The sequence below is a fragment of the Plectropomus leopardus genome, chromosome 16, assembly GCF_008729295.1.
Source record: "Plectropomus leopardus isolate mb chromosome 16, YSFRI_Pleo_2.0, whole genome shotgun sequence".
Lineage (NCBI taxonomy): Eukaryota > Metazoa > Chordata > Actinopteri > Perciformes > Serranidae > Plectropomus > Plectropomus leopardus.
Genome location: NC_056478.1, coordinates 25,602,486 through 25,619,535, shown reverse-complemented (window position 1 = coordinate 25,619,535; position 17,050 = coordinate 25,602,486). Strand labels below are relative to the sequence as shown.

General features: G+C 39.2%; 1 protein-coding gene across 1 annotated transcript in view; it reads left to right on the top strand.

The window, feature by feature from the left end:
• The window catches only part of mei4 (meiosis-specific, MEI4 homolog (S. cerevisiae)), a 69,628-nt gene that overhangs the window by 21,432 nt on the left and 31,146 nt on the right, over positions 1-17,050 (top strand). The window contains exon 4 of the mRNA XM_042503858.1: positions 6,728-6,859. Within this exon, the coding sequence (XP_042359792.1) occupies positions 6,728-6,859 (132 nt within the window). The remainder of the gene's footprint in view (positions 1-6,727; positions 6,860-17,050) is intronic.

Below are 17,050 nucleotides of genomic sequence, written 5' to 3'. Positions count from 1 at the left end.
CATCTACAATAACTTTTAAGTGAAAATAACCCCTTTGTTCAAATTGTAATAACTTGATTCTACACATTGGAAAAGCCGCAGTTTCCTCTATACAGTTAAGTTTCATAACATTTTGATTCAATCATATAAATCAACAGTTGCAGCTCTATTTCTATGTATATTTCTGCATCATTTCTGTGTCGATGCAAGCAGCGTGTAGCTGAAATGCAAATCACAAAAGCTTTTAATGTTACTTTTTTGAGCATGACATCGATACTGTAGCCTCCAGGATTACAAAAATCGGTGAAAGGATGAGGACAGTGTTGAATGGAACAGACTTGAACAGAAAAGGGCTGTAGTGCTTGACATGAGAGAAGTGGTGTATCAGCTGATGAATGCAGCGAGAAAGCTGAATTCACTGAGAAATTGACCTCTATCACAAAATCAAAACATTTAAAACACGGCAGCTACTCAAGTGCTCTATTTTTTTATAATTTAAATGTCTTTTCTCCAAGTAACCAACCAGACCAGCCAAGAGGTCAGAGAAGGAGGGCCTCGGCAATCTACAGCCTGAGAAAATCTGGTTAGAAAAACTGAATAACAATCTCCTTCCTTCAGTTGTTTCAAATTATGAATTAATCTCTTGATGGGATAATCATGCAGACAATTTCACATGATGTCCTCACATCAGTCAGAGCTCGGGGGTAATCAGCAGCAGAGGCAATAAAAAGTGAATTGAATTTTTTATTCCTCCTTCAGTTGCTCAGACTCTGAGGAATGCAACTAAACACGCCTATCTGATCATCTGCTAGTGTTAAACAGTTTCAGCTCTGCACTTCAGAGATGTGCAAGGTTACTAGTTGAATTCCCCAAACCAAATTAAAAAGCAACAATGGTCATGACGCCCTTGAGCCAAACAATTTATCCCCAGCTGCTGCAGTGGAGCTGCCTACTGGCACAACAACAGAGGACAGTTTGGATGTGTTGAAATATGAAAAACTGAGTGAATATAAATGAGGCTATTGCTGAATGTGAGCATGCATGATAAGCTTACCCCCTTCCAGGATCAGAAAAATTGAGACCTGTAGAAGCAGCTAACTGTGCCGCACGTGTTTGGATACATCTGTTGATTCTATATTTTATCTCACTGTTGAAAAACTCCATAAAAACACCAAAACCAACAGTGAATGTGTCTGCTAACAAGTATTTTGAGTGTGTCTGTGTGTGTATCAAAGCCTGAGATATCGTCTTCCTCTGCGCTTTAGAGCTCCATTGTTGTTAAAACACATCAATGAGCCACACTGTTGCACTTGGTGACAAGTTCCTTCATCACAATGAACACACACGCTGTAGTTTATTTTCATTCAGTCCCACAAATACCGTCTTGCTGCCCTGAATACTCATGAAAGCAACAAATGTAGATTAATTCACTGCTGATAATAGTCCCCAACTTAAGCGCTATTTCCCTCTGTTTGTTTGATAAAAACTACAAGGACCAGCTGTTTTAGCAAATGACTGAGACTTTTAAAAAATGAAACTGTTTATTTGTGTGATTCAGAGGTCTGAAACTAGGTTAGTTTTACGCCGTGTACTATGGAAACGTGTTTCCGGTGTTGTTGATACAAGCAGTCCCATTCTTGTATAACAGGAGTCAGAGCTGTAAGTTAAACACGACTCATCAGAATAATTTCCTGTTGATCATCGAATTGATCGATTAAATAATAATCATAAACAAAAAGAGAATTAGACCGAAGACCGATCGTGCCAGCGCTAAAGAAAGATCAATCAATCAAAATTCCAAACTTAGAGGAAAAAACAAATTGGCTTGTTTGTGTTTCTTCAAGCCAAAGACAATAGTCCTCTGTGGTGCTAAGCCCAGGATGCAGTGACAGTGTGCTTGCAAATGGTATTGTGAGAGAACTTGTTTTCAGGGTTCCTATAGCATAGGGCAAGAAATATTTAAGAGTTTTTGAGAATTTTTTAATCTCGATTAAAATAAAATTTAACATAAATTTAAAGTGCTGGAAAATGTTTTGCCTAAAATACACTGAGCCTCGTATGAAAGCTTAGATAGTCAACTTTGGTTGAATCTGCAGTTCCCCATGTCATCCAGGGTTCAGTGACAACTAGCAAGCAGACTGGAAATAAGATGTGGATGTTATTGGTTCCCTTATCCCGATCTGCGTGATGTGAAAGTGAGAACCAATCAGTGAATTGAATTGAAGTGAATCGAACTGAACTGAACTAACTGAATTAAATTGAATTCAGAACTTTAGTAAGGACTCAGCTCATAGTGAGGTACATAGACAACAAAACAAAAATAATAATGATAATAATAATAATAATAGTTCCCCATGTCATTAGAAGGGACACAGAAAAAAAATGTTAAAAAAATATTCCACAGTGAAACAGGCATTTACATACAGACATGAATACCAGTGGCTCCAAATACCAGACATTAACCTCACTGAGCTCAGTTCAGGATTGATTAGAGCCAAAATAACACCATTTTCACGTTTTACCACCCTGCATACATACCTATAAATCAGATTTCTTATTACAGCAGAACAAGTGGGAACACTGACATTGGCAAACATTTGGCCTGCACTAGAACTCCAAGAGGCTTTCAGCAGCAGCCTCATACTGTCATTACGGGTCACAGTGAGTCTCTGCAAGCTGCCTTTTTTTGTAGTGAAGCCACAGATGGGCCGTGTACTGAGGTGTACAAAAAGCTTTAAAAAGTGAGGTCTTCATAGTCTGCGTACACATGCTACAACCCCCGGTGTTGTAGGGTTTTGTTAGTTTTGCGCAAGTGGTGAAATGATATGGAATGAAACTTTAATTTAATGAATACTGTACCCTGTGTCAGTTTATGAAATTATATTGTTTTCATTTTTAACTTGGTAAATTCCTTTCTTAATTTAAAAAAAGAAGTTCTCTATTAATGAACAGTGTTACCGTTGGTGATGTCTTTATTTTCTTCAAGTGCTCCTGTTAATCTTTTTTTTTTTTTTAAATGTTGTTTTGTTTGTAATCCATGTCATTGTTTTTTTGTGAAGCCAAAGACACTTTTCCACATTTTGGACGAATAAAGATCTAATCTAATGTAAGTCCCACCACACACCTTGAGAGCAATATCAGACAGGAGGAAGACGGGAATATAGATTTTTCAGTCTTCCTTACTTCTGACAATCATGATGTCACTCTTATTTGTGTATCATATTTGATGTCTAAATCCATGCCATACTGTGAACAGACTCTCAATAACTGTTGAAGTCCAGCACTATATGGAGGAAAAATGACCAAATCATCTCGTACATAGGATGATTGATAAGAGAGCTACCTACCATACATCCTGTGTCACATCTGCTTAACTGCATGGACAGTTCATCTACGTAAATGTTAAATAAAAATGAAGATAAAATGCCACGCTGTCGGTCACCATCACCCACTTGAAACGGGGCAGATACAGATTGCCCCTACTTTATTCGCACAGTCTGATGTGCTTACCAAAACACCAGGGTTCTCTCAAGGAATCTCTTTTTGCAATAATTTGGTAAACAATTTCTCATGATTTACATGGTCAAAAGCCTCTAATGCATCAATAAAACAAATTTCATGACATTTATCAAGGATATCCTTCAAAGTAAAAATGTACATATCAGTGCCATGAGATTTTACAATGATAGAGGAGAAGAATTTCTTTTCTAAGAATATTGAGAGATTTACTTAAAGACATTTTAATATCAATTAAGGCTGCATTTCCAACATGTAAATGTTATGCTTTTAAAGACTTCATAAGGATCTATTAAAACCCTGTGTTTTGGTGGAAGATTTGCACTCTATTTCTGAAAAAAGAAAATGCCACATGAACACGAAAAGACCTTTGAGTGTGTAGGTTGCTGGCTTGGAGGTGGTCGTTGTTTCACACATAGCGCTAAAACAGAGTGTGAAGATAAATGTGGCTATGGGAGAGCAGTTTCACAAAGCGACAGGGATTATGAAAGAGGTAACACACAGGGAACATCATGTTCTAAGACATGTTGATCATGTTTCCTTTAAACACATACTTATTTTTTCTCTTACAACATTTTGCATCCAATGCTTTTTGAATGTGAAAGTCAGCTCTTAAAGTCAAGAGACTTGACAGGTAATAATTCAGCATTTTTACGCTAAGTGGTAAATAGACTGCTTTTCTTTGGCGCCTTTCTTGTCTTTGTGACCACAACACAAGCTGGCATTCACACTGGTGGCAGAGGCTACCATGTAGGAGCTTCCTGCTCATCAGGAGTGATAAAACATTCGGTGTGTGTGAGCCACTGGGAGCAATCAGCCCAAGGAGACTTTGACATGTATACTGCAGGGGCCGGGGATCCAACCACTGACTGTCTGATTAGTAAACGACTGTGAAACCTCCTGAGCCACAGCCGCCCCACAGCTAACCTTGACCATGATTGACCATTTGCATTTATCATTGAGACATGACACGAAATCCCACCTACAAAACTTTTGCAAATTACTCTGCTTTCTTTTTGCCGACCACGTAGAAACTCCTCCACACATGAACTTTCACTCTTTGCTTCCCCTGTGCCATCAAATGCGTCACACTGAATGTCAGAAATGAATATTGCTGATGATTATTCCTTTTTTTTTAAATTCTCCTTTTTCTGTGAAAAAGGACAGAGTATCCTTCACACATTTTAAAATCAAAATCATATAAATCCTCACAAATCATACAAAATGACAAAAGGAATCATCTACCTCTTACATAAATATACACTTATGTATCTACTGTATATCTGCCACGTGTTTTCATCTGTCATTCCAAATGAGATGAGGGAAAATAAATAATGCTAACATAAATCAATAAAAATGAGATGATAAGTTAAAATAAATGAATAAAAAAAACAAATACAACAAAAACAAAACAAGCAAAAAAACAAACAAACCCCAAAACAGATAAAATGTTATCTATCCTTTATGCTTTTTCCCCGTCATGCACTTAAATTTTAGAACAATTAGAAAATTGTGGAGCGATGAGCCGAGGGATTCGTCAGTTTGCAGCTTCTTTAATATAAACTCTGATCTGCTTGGCATTATGCACTCAATCCAATTGTCCCAAAATCAATAAAATTTATCCAGTCCCAATCTGAAAAAAGTCAACTTCTCCATCACATACAATATATATCATGTATTACATTCACCCACTCCTCACTCTTAGTTGCCTCTGCCTTCAGCCATTTTCTAGTAAAAGCTTTTTTACTTGCTGTTAACATTCTGCTGATGATTATTCTAATACAATAACACACACGAGCACAATTGATACAAAACAAGACACACAGACAATTTCATATTCCATTTAAATTAAATGTACTTCAGAGTTAATAAAAGAGCAAAAGATGACAAAGGATCAGCAAAATATGCTCAGTCTTTAAAATCGTTAAAAGTGTGCTTAATAGTGGCAATCTCAATGTCTGGCACAAACACAAACAAACAAAAAAAAACATAACCAAAGCAAAATAATGCTGTCTCGATTTTCCCCCCAATAAAACTTACGCACACAATTGGTAACAGGACTCCAAACCCTTTGAGAACTCACTGAAGGTTTAATATCTGGCTCCTCAAACCTCAGAATTCACTGTGTTTTCCTTTCACATTTTTCAGCAAACTGAATTTTCTCTTTTTTGTAATATTTTAAAATACATTATTAATCAAAAAAGATTAATAGTGAAAATGATCGTAGACTGGCCTAAAGTGTCTGTGGCGTCATTAATCAGTATGACCAGAATTGTCAGCACATATTTATTGTAACAACCAAGGGAGAAGAAATGCCCATAGCACACTGATCAATATACAGCCTTTATTAATGCAAACAGACTAACGTTTGCAACACCACTGTGTCTTCATCAGAGTCACTTTGACTCCTTTATTCTCCCGTGGAGGCTCACTGACCTTGAGCTGAGAGGCACCTGATTTATCCGCACGCTGCTGGAAGATGCGCCAGGAAGCTTGTTGCATTTATTGAAACCAGTATATGTTTGGTGGAATTAGAATCAATCCAATTGATGTTATTTAAAAAAAAATGTATTTCACAGATATAATTGAGTCCTCACATAAAACTAGGCCGTCTATGCAGTACAAACATACAAATACTTTTCAAATTGGTGCTACATGACCAGAGATAACAGAGAAGAAAGACTGTGGCATTTGCTTTTGCTCAAAAGGAAGAAGACAGAGTTTTGAAATTTTGTCCATGAATATTTGTGGGAACCCTGTACAGCCTAACGGGGCATTAATATGTTTCTAAAAACACTTTGGGAGAAACATAGGCGGTGCAGTAACGGAATCTTGGTTTGATAGGATTTCGGTCGGGGTTTCAGAGCCAGAAAGAAGACAGAAGGGCGGCTGTGTCTCTTGATCAGCTGTGTCTCTTGATCAGCTGTAAACTCTTTGTTTGTGTGGCGGCAGCAGCAATATGAAAATGTGTAAGTACATTGTGTGGTTCAAACAACATGCCAGAGAGCCAGCGAAACACAGCCAAATAACAATATACATTATCGATATCTAGGCACTGGTCAGATGGAGGGAAATTTACCACAGTTCGTCGACACATACTTCCCACATTGTTTTAATACAAAGCTGGATGAAAATCTGCCAAGTATCCCTTTAAGTTCTAAAGGTTCGTAAAAAGTAAAGTTTGAAGGAAGCTCCCTCAGTAAAGTCTTGTATCTCTTCCTCCACACCTCAGCTGCAGGCTGCAGAGAAGCTGATGGAGTGCCTGATCACGCTGGGGAGCAGCAGCATGTCAAAGTCCTTTCTCATTCGTCACATCCTCTCTCAAATCAGCGCCCTGGCTGATCAGCTTTGGCAGGCCCTCCAGGTAAACACCCTCACTGCTTCACCACACCTGCTCCTGCATCCCCCATCATTCTCTTCTCCTCCTTCTTTTTCTGTCTCTCTCTCTTTTGGCTCGGTGACAGCATTGATCCTTCCACTGCCTCGTGGTCGTTTTCTCCCTGTTTATGTCCGTTTTGTTGCTCAGGCTGTTCTCTGTTTGACTTTGCTGTCTATCGGCAACAGTATTTACAGTTCATATAAACATCAGTTTTGCGTTCAAACCATATCGAGATCATGACTCTCTCTTGTGCCCTCACTTGCTTTGTGTTTATTTCTCCCCCATCGTCTCCCTTTCTCTTATGCACTTTTTTATTTCACCTTTTTGCTCTTAGACAGCTGACCTTTGTGCCAGGCTTCAGGTGCAAACAGTTTGCCCTATTGACCAGTTGCCACAACCACTTCTGTACCTCCATAATCAATGCCGCGTCCCACCAGTTTCCTGTCTGCCATGTATTCAGACGTCTCTCAGTAGCTTTGGCAACCGCCTGAGGCCCAGGCCAAGCGAGAGCTGCATTTGGCCGGCCTGCTCCCCGTGAAAGGCAGAGCTGAGTGTCAAGCCACCGGGGGTCCTTGGAAATGGAAATGTGTAAAATAGGAAAAGGATACAGATGATTTTTCCCCCCTTCACCCCTCCCGCTGAGCCTCCCTCCCACTCAGCAGGGTCGGTCATGCTCACTTGCGCCTGTTTTCTCCTCCTCCTCAAGAGAGCCTCTTGAGGTGGATGATGCCAAAAAGGAGAATTTTATCAACACTGCAGTTTTGAGGGCCAAGTTAAAGAGAAAAATAGCTGAACCCACTGTTTGCTGGAGATATTGACAATGCAAAACAGTCTTGTGCTGTGTTGGAACCGGAATCTTCAACAAAACACCATTATGGGTGTTAGTAATTAAGAAGTGTAATCGCCGTTGCATATGTTTATACTGTAAACATAAGCCCGTGTTACTTGCCTATTGAAACTTGGTCTGCAGTTGATGTGTCACTGAACTGTGTCGCCGTGAACCGACCAGCTTATCATTGTACTGTTGGTCAAAATCCACTTACGCTTGCAGGTAGCTGTTCTGAAACTCGGCCTTCTGGTGCCTGGCCCTTATCGCTCTGTGTACTGTGTGTTCTGTTTGACTGAGCATCCATTCTGTAGCTTTTGGGGGTGTAACAGTATACAGGAGTCATGGTTTGGTGCGAGTTTGGTACAGCAGAAAAGAACCTCAAGTGCCTCAGGATCCGTTTCTTTTCATTTATTTTGAGTAGACAGTAGTGCAAGTGTCAAAGACAGACAAAATCCTCTTACTGGGGACTGAGGTAGCATTTTACCCACTGGCAACCTTGGTAAACTATTTTCATTCTATAAAAAAGGCACTTTTCAGACCCTTCTGTATTACATTGTACAGACACTGAACAAACACTTTTCCTAAAGGCGAGAGGTCATAACAGGCAAAGAAACGAAAGGTACCTCCTATGATATGAAATTGAAAATAAAACATATGGGTTGCTTTTTCTTCATCCCAGTGATCGGCACGTCTGGGTGAGAAATACCAAGTGTCTGATCACTTTAACAAAATTGTGGTTCAGTCATATTGGGGGTCCCACCTATTCGGTTGGTTCCACCCAATGTCTGACTAAAGATTTTGCCTTTGCAGTCATTAGTGATCCCATGAGAATGTCTCCAACCCCCAACACTTGTCTTTCTTCTCTCATGGCTAAAGACGGGACAATGAGATTGCTTTTGAAGCCTCTGTGTGTTTGAAGACTGAATTGCTGGACTGCTTTATTTTGTAGCTCCATGCCTGCAGCTCTCTGTGGTTTATTCTCTCAGGGCGAGAGGTCTCTGGGGGAAAGCTCTGTGGTTCCCCATTAAGTGAAAACTGCAGGGGAGACTACATCTATATTTCCATTAACATTTTAGGCACTAGGCTCATGCTGTTATCCAGAGTGAATGATAATGACTGCAACTCTTGAACCTTCAGTTCTCTGAATCGCTTCCATCGCCATTTGTAGTTACAGAGGTCTAATGTAACAAAATACTGTTGGACTTGAGAAGGTAGGATAGAGAGGTGGTAATAAGAGCAATAATATAGAGTGAGAGAATAAAAGGTCTGATTGAAGTAATTACAAAAAAACACAAAAACAAACATGCTCTTACTTAAACCAGCTATACTGGATAGTTTTATGCCTCCATGCTGGTGACTGTTGTGGATGGAGGCATTATGTTTTCGGGTTGTCTGTCCATCTGTTTGCCCATTTCTCTGTTCGGAAAATCTCATAAACATGATATTTCAAGAAAGCCTAGAGGACATATTTCCAAATTTGGCACAAACATCCACTTGGACTCAGAAATGAATTCATTCGATTTTGGTGTTCAAATGTGAAGGTTACTGTGACCTTTTCTGTTTCACTTTTCTGAAGAGGATGAATGAAAGGGAATTTCTTTAAATTTGGCACAAACGTTCACTTGGACTTAACGATGAACAGACTGCATTTTGGTAGTCTGAAGCCAAGGTCAATGGCACCTTGTCTGTTTCATGCTTGTGAATGCTATATCTCATGAGCACCTTGGGTACATTTCTTTATGTTTGGCACAGATGGTGGTGTCAATGATGACCTGATTACATTTTGGTGGTTAAGGTTAACTGTGACTTTGTGTCCTTCTCATTCTTGTGAAAACAATATATCGAGAACACCTTGAGGGAATTTCCTCCGATTTGGCACAATAATCCACTTTGCGTCAAGGTTGATTAAAGTCAAAGTCAGTGTGACATTACATCATGTTCTTGGCCAAGTCATAAATTCATAGGTTATTTATGGCAACACTGCACACTAAAATAGGATATAATGACAAAATGATGACATTTTATATCAAAAAGGTCATAGCTCAACTTAGTCAACACTGTGTCAACACTGTGACATCATAATGTTCTGCAAAAACTATTTTCTGGCTAATATTTAATGTCATATCTCAGGAACAGGCATTTGGTCAGACACACTGATCTTGGTTGTCCACCTTGTAACTGTGCTGATTGTATAGATCTTTTGTGCTGCCTGGGGGAAGATATGTGTGAGGAATCCATGTTTTGGAATTTGTAGCTTCTTTGCAGCAGCATCCATATTAAAAGCTATGTCTTGACTTAGCTGGTTCACAGAGGCATAAAAACCGTCAGGCAGTAATTCTAATTGTATCAAATAACAATCTGACAATGGAAGAGAGGTTGAAAGTAATGATAAACCTTCCTTTTTGTTGTACAGCTAGTAATGGATTAACTATTAGGCACTACACAGGAGTACAATAGCTGTGAAACGTTCTAGTACCAAGTCTCCTTTTGTAAAATTGAATCCCATATGGACGGGGCACATAGTGGGTCATTGACCTTTATGATGAATTAACTGCATGGAGGTAACTGCTACTGACATTAAACTGTATGTCACTTTGCAGACTGGGACTTTACAAAGACCTTTTGGGAGTTCCTTGTCCCCTGTTAGAGCCTCACACTCCTGTTATAAAACTGCAAGCTTTCATGAACTCTCCAGGCTGAGTTGAAACCATGAACACAGACCTGTGCCTCAACTCTTTTTCAGCAGCAGGCGACCCCCAGCTCCCCGTCAATAGTGCTGAGTGAAAATGGCAGTGACATATAAAAACTGGATACGCGGATGGCCTCTGGTTCTCCCTTTAGTTCAGTTTCCACTCCTTTGAATTTTGTTATTTAATGTCAGGATCGACTCAACTGCTGGAGCAAGGGCATTTTTTTTTTCAATGCAGCAAATCATTGGGTGACAGAAGTGTTTGTCATTGAGGAAATTACCTGTAATTTCACAAAAAGATAGCTAGTGGTTTGTCTAGCCATAATATTGCCGTGATAACGTGTTTGGATGGGTTAAAACGAACTCTGGCATGTGTGTTTGTCTAGGTCAGTTTCTTTGGAAGCATGTGAACGCAGTCAATCAAATCAGGTCAGAGACTGCTTTGAAAAGGAAAAGGAAGGTTTTATGTTTTCCGGTTGTCCATCAGTCTGGCACATTCTTGCAAACGCGATATCTCAACAAGGCATGGTGAGAATTTCTACAAATTTTGCACAGTCACTTGGATGAGCTGATTATGATGATTTTGCTGGTCATAGATCAAAGGTCAAGGTCACTGTGACCTTATCAGTCTCATTCTTGTGAATATGATACCTGAAGCACACCTTGGGGGAATTACTCTAAATTCGGCACAAACGTTTGAATAGATTCAAGGATGAATTGATTAGATTGGTGGTCAAATGTAAAGGTCACACTGACCTTGCGTTCGTCTCATCCTTGTGAAAGCAATATCTCAAGAACACTTTGAGGAAATTTCTTTAAATTTGAAACAAACACTCACTTGGACTCAACGATGGGCTGATTAAAATTTGGTGTTCAAAAGTCAGGGTCACTGTGACCTCAAACAACATGTTTTTGGCCATAACTCAAAAACCCTGGGTGTCCACCTTGAAACCATGTTGATAATATAGATTTTCTGGTTGTTAAACATCCATGTTTTCATAGACATGTTCTCATTTTCATAAATGCAACACTTGAAGATGGCCTTGAGGGAGTTTCCTCAAATTTGGCACAAACATTTACATGGGCTCAGGAATGAATTGATTAGAATCTGTTGATCAAAGGTCAAGGTCATGGTGACCTCATAAAACATGTTTTATGAGACCAACTTGAAACAGTGCTGACTGTATAGATCTGTGCTGCTGGGAGGTAAGATATGTGTGTAGCATTTATGTTGCACAGATACGATTTTAAATGATAACTGTAACTAGACTGGTTCACAGAGGCATACAACTGTGAGGGAGTAATTCTAGTTTTTTGGTAAAATGCATTGTGAACACAAACAGGACCAGAACTAAAAGACATCACGTCATATCAAAAAGTCATTTTTTCCCTCTCAGCCCATACCAAATGATGTGAACTGTAGGTGTGACCTCTTTTTAGGCATCAGCTAGGGCGAGTGCAGTGCTTTATACATTTACATAAACAGCATGGACAAACATGCCTGCAGCTGCCCTGTAGCATGACATCAGAGGTTTGATTTTATGAAAATATTTGGGATTATAACTTAAAATACTTTAATGTACTATTAAAATCTATTTCACAAGTCAAATTGCTGCTCTTGCATTTTGAAAAATGTTTCACAAATTTCACATTAAAACTACACCTACCAGCTACTGTTAAAAGGAAATAAACATAAACAACAGTTTCACCTCAAGCAAGTTTGTGTTTGTTCATGTCATGTCAGCCTGCCATCGTGAGGTCTGCCAGCCAGCTTCTTTACATTATCATTTTAGTGTTTGTGTCAGTGATTTATGTGGGTGTTTAGATTTAGGCAACCCTTCACTCCAGCTGATAGCAAAACCATATGGTTTGCTGGTCTGAATCTCTGGCCAGCCATCGCTGCAGCCCTGTCCTTGGAAGTTTTTCATTCCCAGAACGGTGCAAATAATGTTGATATCTGTGCATTAGTTTTTGGTTTTTGTCTCACTTACGCTTTTGGCAAGCATATTTTAACACTGGAGTGCCTTTGAAGAAACACTGCAGTTTTTCCTGGAAAATCAAACCTCTTTTTCCATGCAATCAACGTTTCTAAGCGGATGATGAATGTGATGTTGTGATGTTTTCATTTTTTAATGGAAACTTTACTGGAAGAAGAAAATTACATCTGTTGCAATGAACACTGCAGCCTATATAAAAACAATTTAGAAACTTTTTTTACCATGCATTGTCCTCTTGCCCTCTTTTATTGTGCTTTAATTTTTACCGCGCATTATGGCCACCAACTGCTGTTATGTTTATATTGCCTCAACCCATTTTTACCCTAAAACTATAACTAAAACTATTTCAAGTTTCAAATTTTCAAATTTTATAAATAAAGGGGAGTAAAAAAAAGTATTTATTGACATTTAGCAAAGCTATAGCAAACCATAAGCTGCCTGTATCATTTAAATTAAATTCATAAGTAGTAGCTGTATTGTTGTTATTAAGATATTAAATTCTGAGTTCATCAGCACACCACCTGTCACCGTAGTGACTGCCAGACAGGCCTCCACCGTTCTCCAGCTGGTGGTTAAGAGAGCAGATCGTTCCCATCTGTCCCGGGACTCTTAGCTGACTCACACTTTATGTTCCAGAGGTTGAGAGGACAGGCGATGACGGCTGAAGGGCTTTATGTCATGTTCACACATCATCGGCCTTATTTCCTTGTTATGATTCCCCTCATAGTGGGGGAGACCTTAACAGCTCCTTGGAGCGTTTCCCTGGGAACACACATGCGAAAAGAAAGAAAAAAAGGAGCTAAGAAGCTTTCGAGGAAATGAGTCGGAGGTTTTCAGGTTATTTGAATTTAAGTGAAATAGTAAAACTGTCAATTGACCCTTTGCTAAGCCCTGCCTCTTTGTGATGGTCAGCTGTTGGAGAGAGCATGGGAAAAAAAAATAAAAAAGGGATTTCACAGAGAAGCAGATAGAAAGGTCTACAATATGTTTGAAGTATATAAACAGGATGTCCGACTCTTTTTGCAGCAAAAACAGGTTAAAAAGATTAAGTTAGAAGCTAAAGTCTAGTGTACAGATCACAGCGTAAAAGTGAACCACCACATTAACAGGCGAGTGAGCAGACGACCATGAAAATAAAAGGTAACTTAAGTGCTATTCAACCAGCTGTGTGTAATGTAGCTGTGTGTGGGTCCTCCTCCAGCTGATAGATTTGGAGCTTTGGGGGAGGACTTGGCGCTGGCGACGGCACAGAAGCTAAACACCATGACACACTCATGTCACACCCATGATACAGCTTATTGAATATCAACAAAGTTTCTCTAATTCCCTCCACTATTCTTTTTATATTCTTATTTATTTTTTTTTTTTTAGTTTATAGAAAATACACATCATATCAGTGGTGGAAAGCAACAAAGCAAGTACAGTTACTCAGGCACTGTACTTAAGTACAATTTTGAGGAACTTGTACTTTACTTTAGTATTTCCATTTTATGTTACTTTATACTTTTTCTTGGAATTAGGCCTTTATTTACAAAAACAAATTGGATAAAGTTACATGTTCTGTCTGCCTGTCTATCGATTTCCTACCGCTCAGTTTCAGTACCATGGACAGCGCAGCCCTACCATGCAACTTAACAAAAGCCTGAAATTAATCTTGAAAAGTGATGACATGCCAAGCCAGCAGAATTTGTACAAAAGATGAAAGTACAGCCTGTGGAATAATGGTTTGTCATTTTGTACTTTATTTTGTATAATAAATGAATAAGTAATAACAATAGGCTAATAAATAAAAAAAACAAAACATGAAGGAACAGCTTGGATGCAGGGTGCACTGTGCAGCTGTATTATCCAGGAGAACAAAGGTAATGGATCAAGACTCGGTATCAGCAGATACTTAATATTTAATGGCTCGGATTGCATTGGGGGCCACAAAAACATGATCGGGACATCCCTTATAATAGTTAAATAATCTAATGGATAGTATCCTGAAAAGAGCCATTTTGCATTATGAGTACGTTGACTTTTAGTATTTAAAGTATATTTTCAAGAAAAAAAAGGATTAATCAACCTTCTAAATAATTACTCAATACATTTTTATTGAAGGACTAATCCAATAAATGAATAGTTGTTTAAGCTCTAAAAACAAGCAGATTTTACATTAATTCACTATATCTGCATTTTTATATTATTGTACTCTCCACACTATACGATACAGTATGACAAATTAGGGATCTCTGTGACTCTTTGAGATTTAAAGTTGTCATGGCGATCATCTAAAGGGAAGTGTTTTGGCTGCACTATTCCAAGGACATAAGTCATTGTGAGTGGAGGCATTAAAGTCATGAGTGTCCTACTAGGAGCTCGATTGCTGGGGCCAGTGTTTCCTGTCTGACATACATCCTCAGAGATGCTGTAGCCCGGTGCCACTGTCCTTGGAGCAGCTCGGCATACAGATAAGCTGTGCCATCTGGGCGCTGCGTTGTTCTGTCAGAGGGCGTGACAGTCAGTGGCATAAACCAAACAGCCACAGCCCCTCAGGACAAAGCCACCGTGAAACCCCGCAGTAACACTAAACCACTGGGCAGTGTAAATGCCACTCTTACTGTATTACTATGCATCCTCAGTTGTCCCTGTCCCTGTGTCTGCATTTTATGCAAACCGTGGGAGGTCTAGAGGATTTCAGATGCCTGTAGAGCAGATAAAGCCACAGAATCTCAGATGGATTCTGTTCAGCAAGGAGAAAACAACAAGAGGAAACAGATTAATCTCTTTAATTATTTACGCCACAGTTTGCTGTAAACCTGGCAGTGGTGTAAAATGTATTATGTTAGACTGAAACTAATGATTATGTTCATTATTGATGCACCCTTTGAGCACTGTAATTCTTTTGTGAATTTTTTTTATCAAAAAAATGTCAGAATATAGTCAAAATTGATCATCACCGTTTCTGGGTTTAAGGAAAGGGGGTTCCATCACCTAAAATGATTTGAGACTTATGTGATTTACGCATTGATTTTTAGTCGTTATTGAGTTATTGAGTGAACATGTAGTAATAATGTTGCTGGTGTAATTTCAGAGGGTGATTGAGGAAGCACAGGAGAACGGGCCATCCTGCCTGTGTTAAGAAACTATTAAATCAGTGGTAGTCACACTTTAAGACATACTATTTTGTGTTTTGTGGTCAGTGTCTGCTAGAGTTAGTAGGTCATCTCAGAAAGAATGCCACAGTGATGGTGTTTTTCTGTAAGCTAAGATTGCCCTCTTTCCCTTGTCACAAAGCCTTTTACCATTGGATTTTAGATTACTATAGAAAATGAGCTCTGTGGTAAACAAACGTGTATGATATTTCCATGTTTTGTTCAGCAAGATAATCTTCAAAAATGAACACTACTTATACAATACAATCACCCAAAGTAAAAAGCTAATGGTAGGATACAGCGAACTACAATAAGGTTGAGTCACGTCGCTACCGCTAAGAGGCTGTAAAGCCGTGTTTGTGATGATAATGATAATGATAATGTTCTGTAGTCTCATTTAACCACTTGTTAGCAATCTGCCTTTTTAAAGACACATTAAAGCTTCAAAGTTCATAAGTGGGGTATTCACTGACAGACCACAGACCTTATTTAAGGTGCCTAACCAAAAACCCATCGACTTTGAGACGAGGGAAATGGAGGTGTTGAAATGCTAACTGATTTCCGGGTTTTAGGATTCCTAACTGGGGCACTCTATTCTCTCTGAGTTCATGATGTTTATCACAGTACAGAGTCCTTTCAATCACTGGAAATACAAAAGTATTGGTTAGCCATTTTTAACTTATTAAATAACACTGCCAATCAATTGTTGGTCCCAACATATTAACTGACCTAAGACTTGACATAAAATAAGTGGAAGATGACATAATGGACATTTAATATGTTTAACAGTTGATTAATGAAACGTAATCAACATGATCATTAGTTGCACTTCTAGATTGGATTTCCTTTGAGAAATCATAAGGCATATGTGTGTTGTTGTTGTCTTCCTGGCCGGCCTTTATTTGGCGTGCGTTCCCATGAAATTTCTCCATGTTATTGTCTCATTAGAATGATCTGATGAGTTTCATAACCAGCCAGCGTCTGGGCTGATTGCCCTTAATGATATTAAGTTTGGCTTGGGGATATTAAATTTGGCTTTGGGGTGAGTTTTCAGACACGCAGGGTTCAGTGGTGGTGGCAGAGCCAGAGGAAATGAGCATCACAGCGGATGCCTCTAAAGGCCAGTGCCAGTTCAATTTGCACTCTCTGGCTCCGCAGCCCTCAATGAATGCTCAGGGAATATTTTTGCTCTGCACATCACATTTCATCTTTAAATACCAGGGGGTGGCTGATTCTCGTGTTATAAATACTCCCAGACCTACATCTTTTCTTGAGAGCCGGGTCGTTTGGTGCCTGATTGTAATCTCTGACTCTGAAAATTGTGAGTTTAATAGAAGTGCTTTGTCCGTGTGAGTGGCAGTGGTGTTTGGAGGGGAAAGTCTTCAGGAGATGTGAGCTGAACTGCAGTGCACACTGATGACATTACCAGGAAGCAGGATTCACGTGCCTAAAGCTCATTTGGTCTTGTGCTCACGTGTGTCACCATGACAGCAGAGAGTTCAGCTAAGATCACTGTTTCTGAAG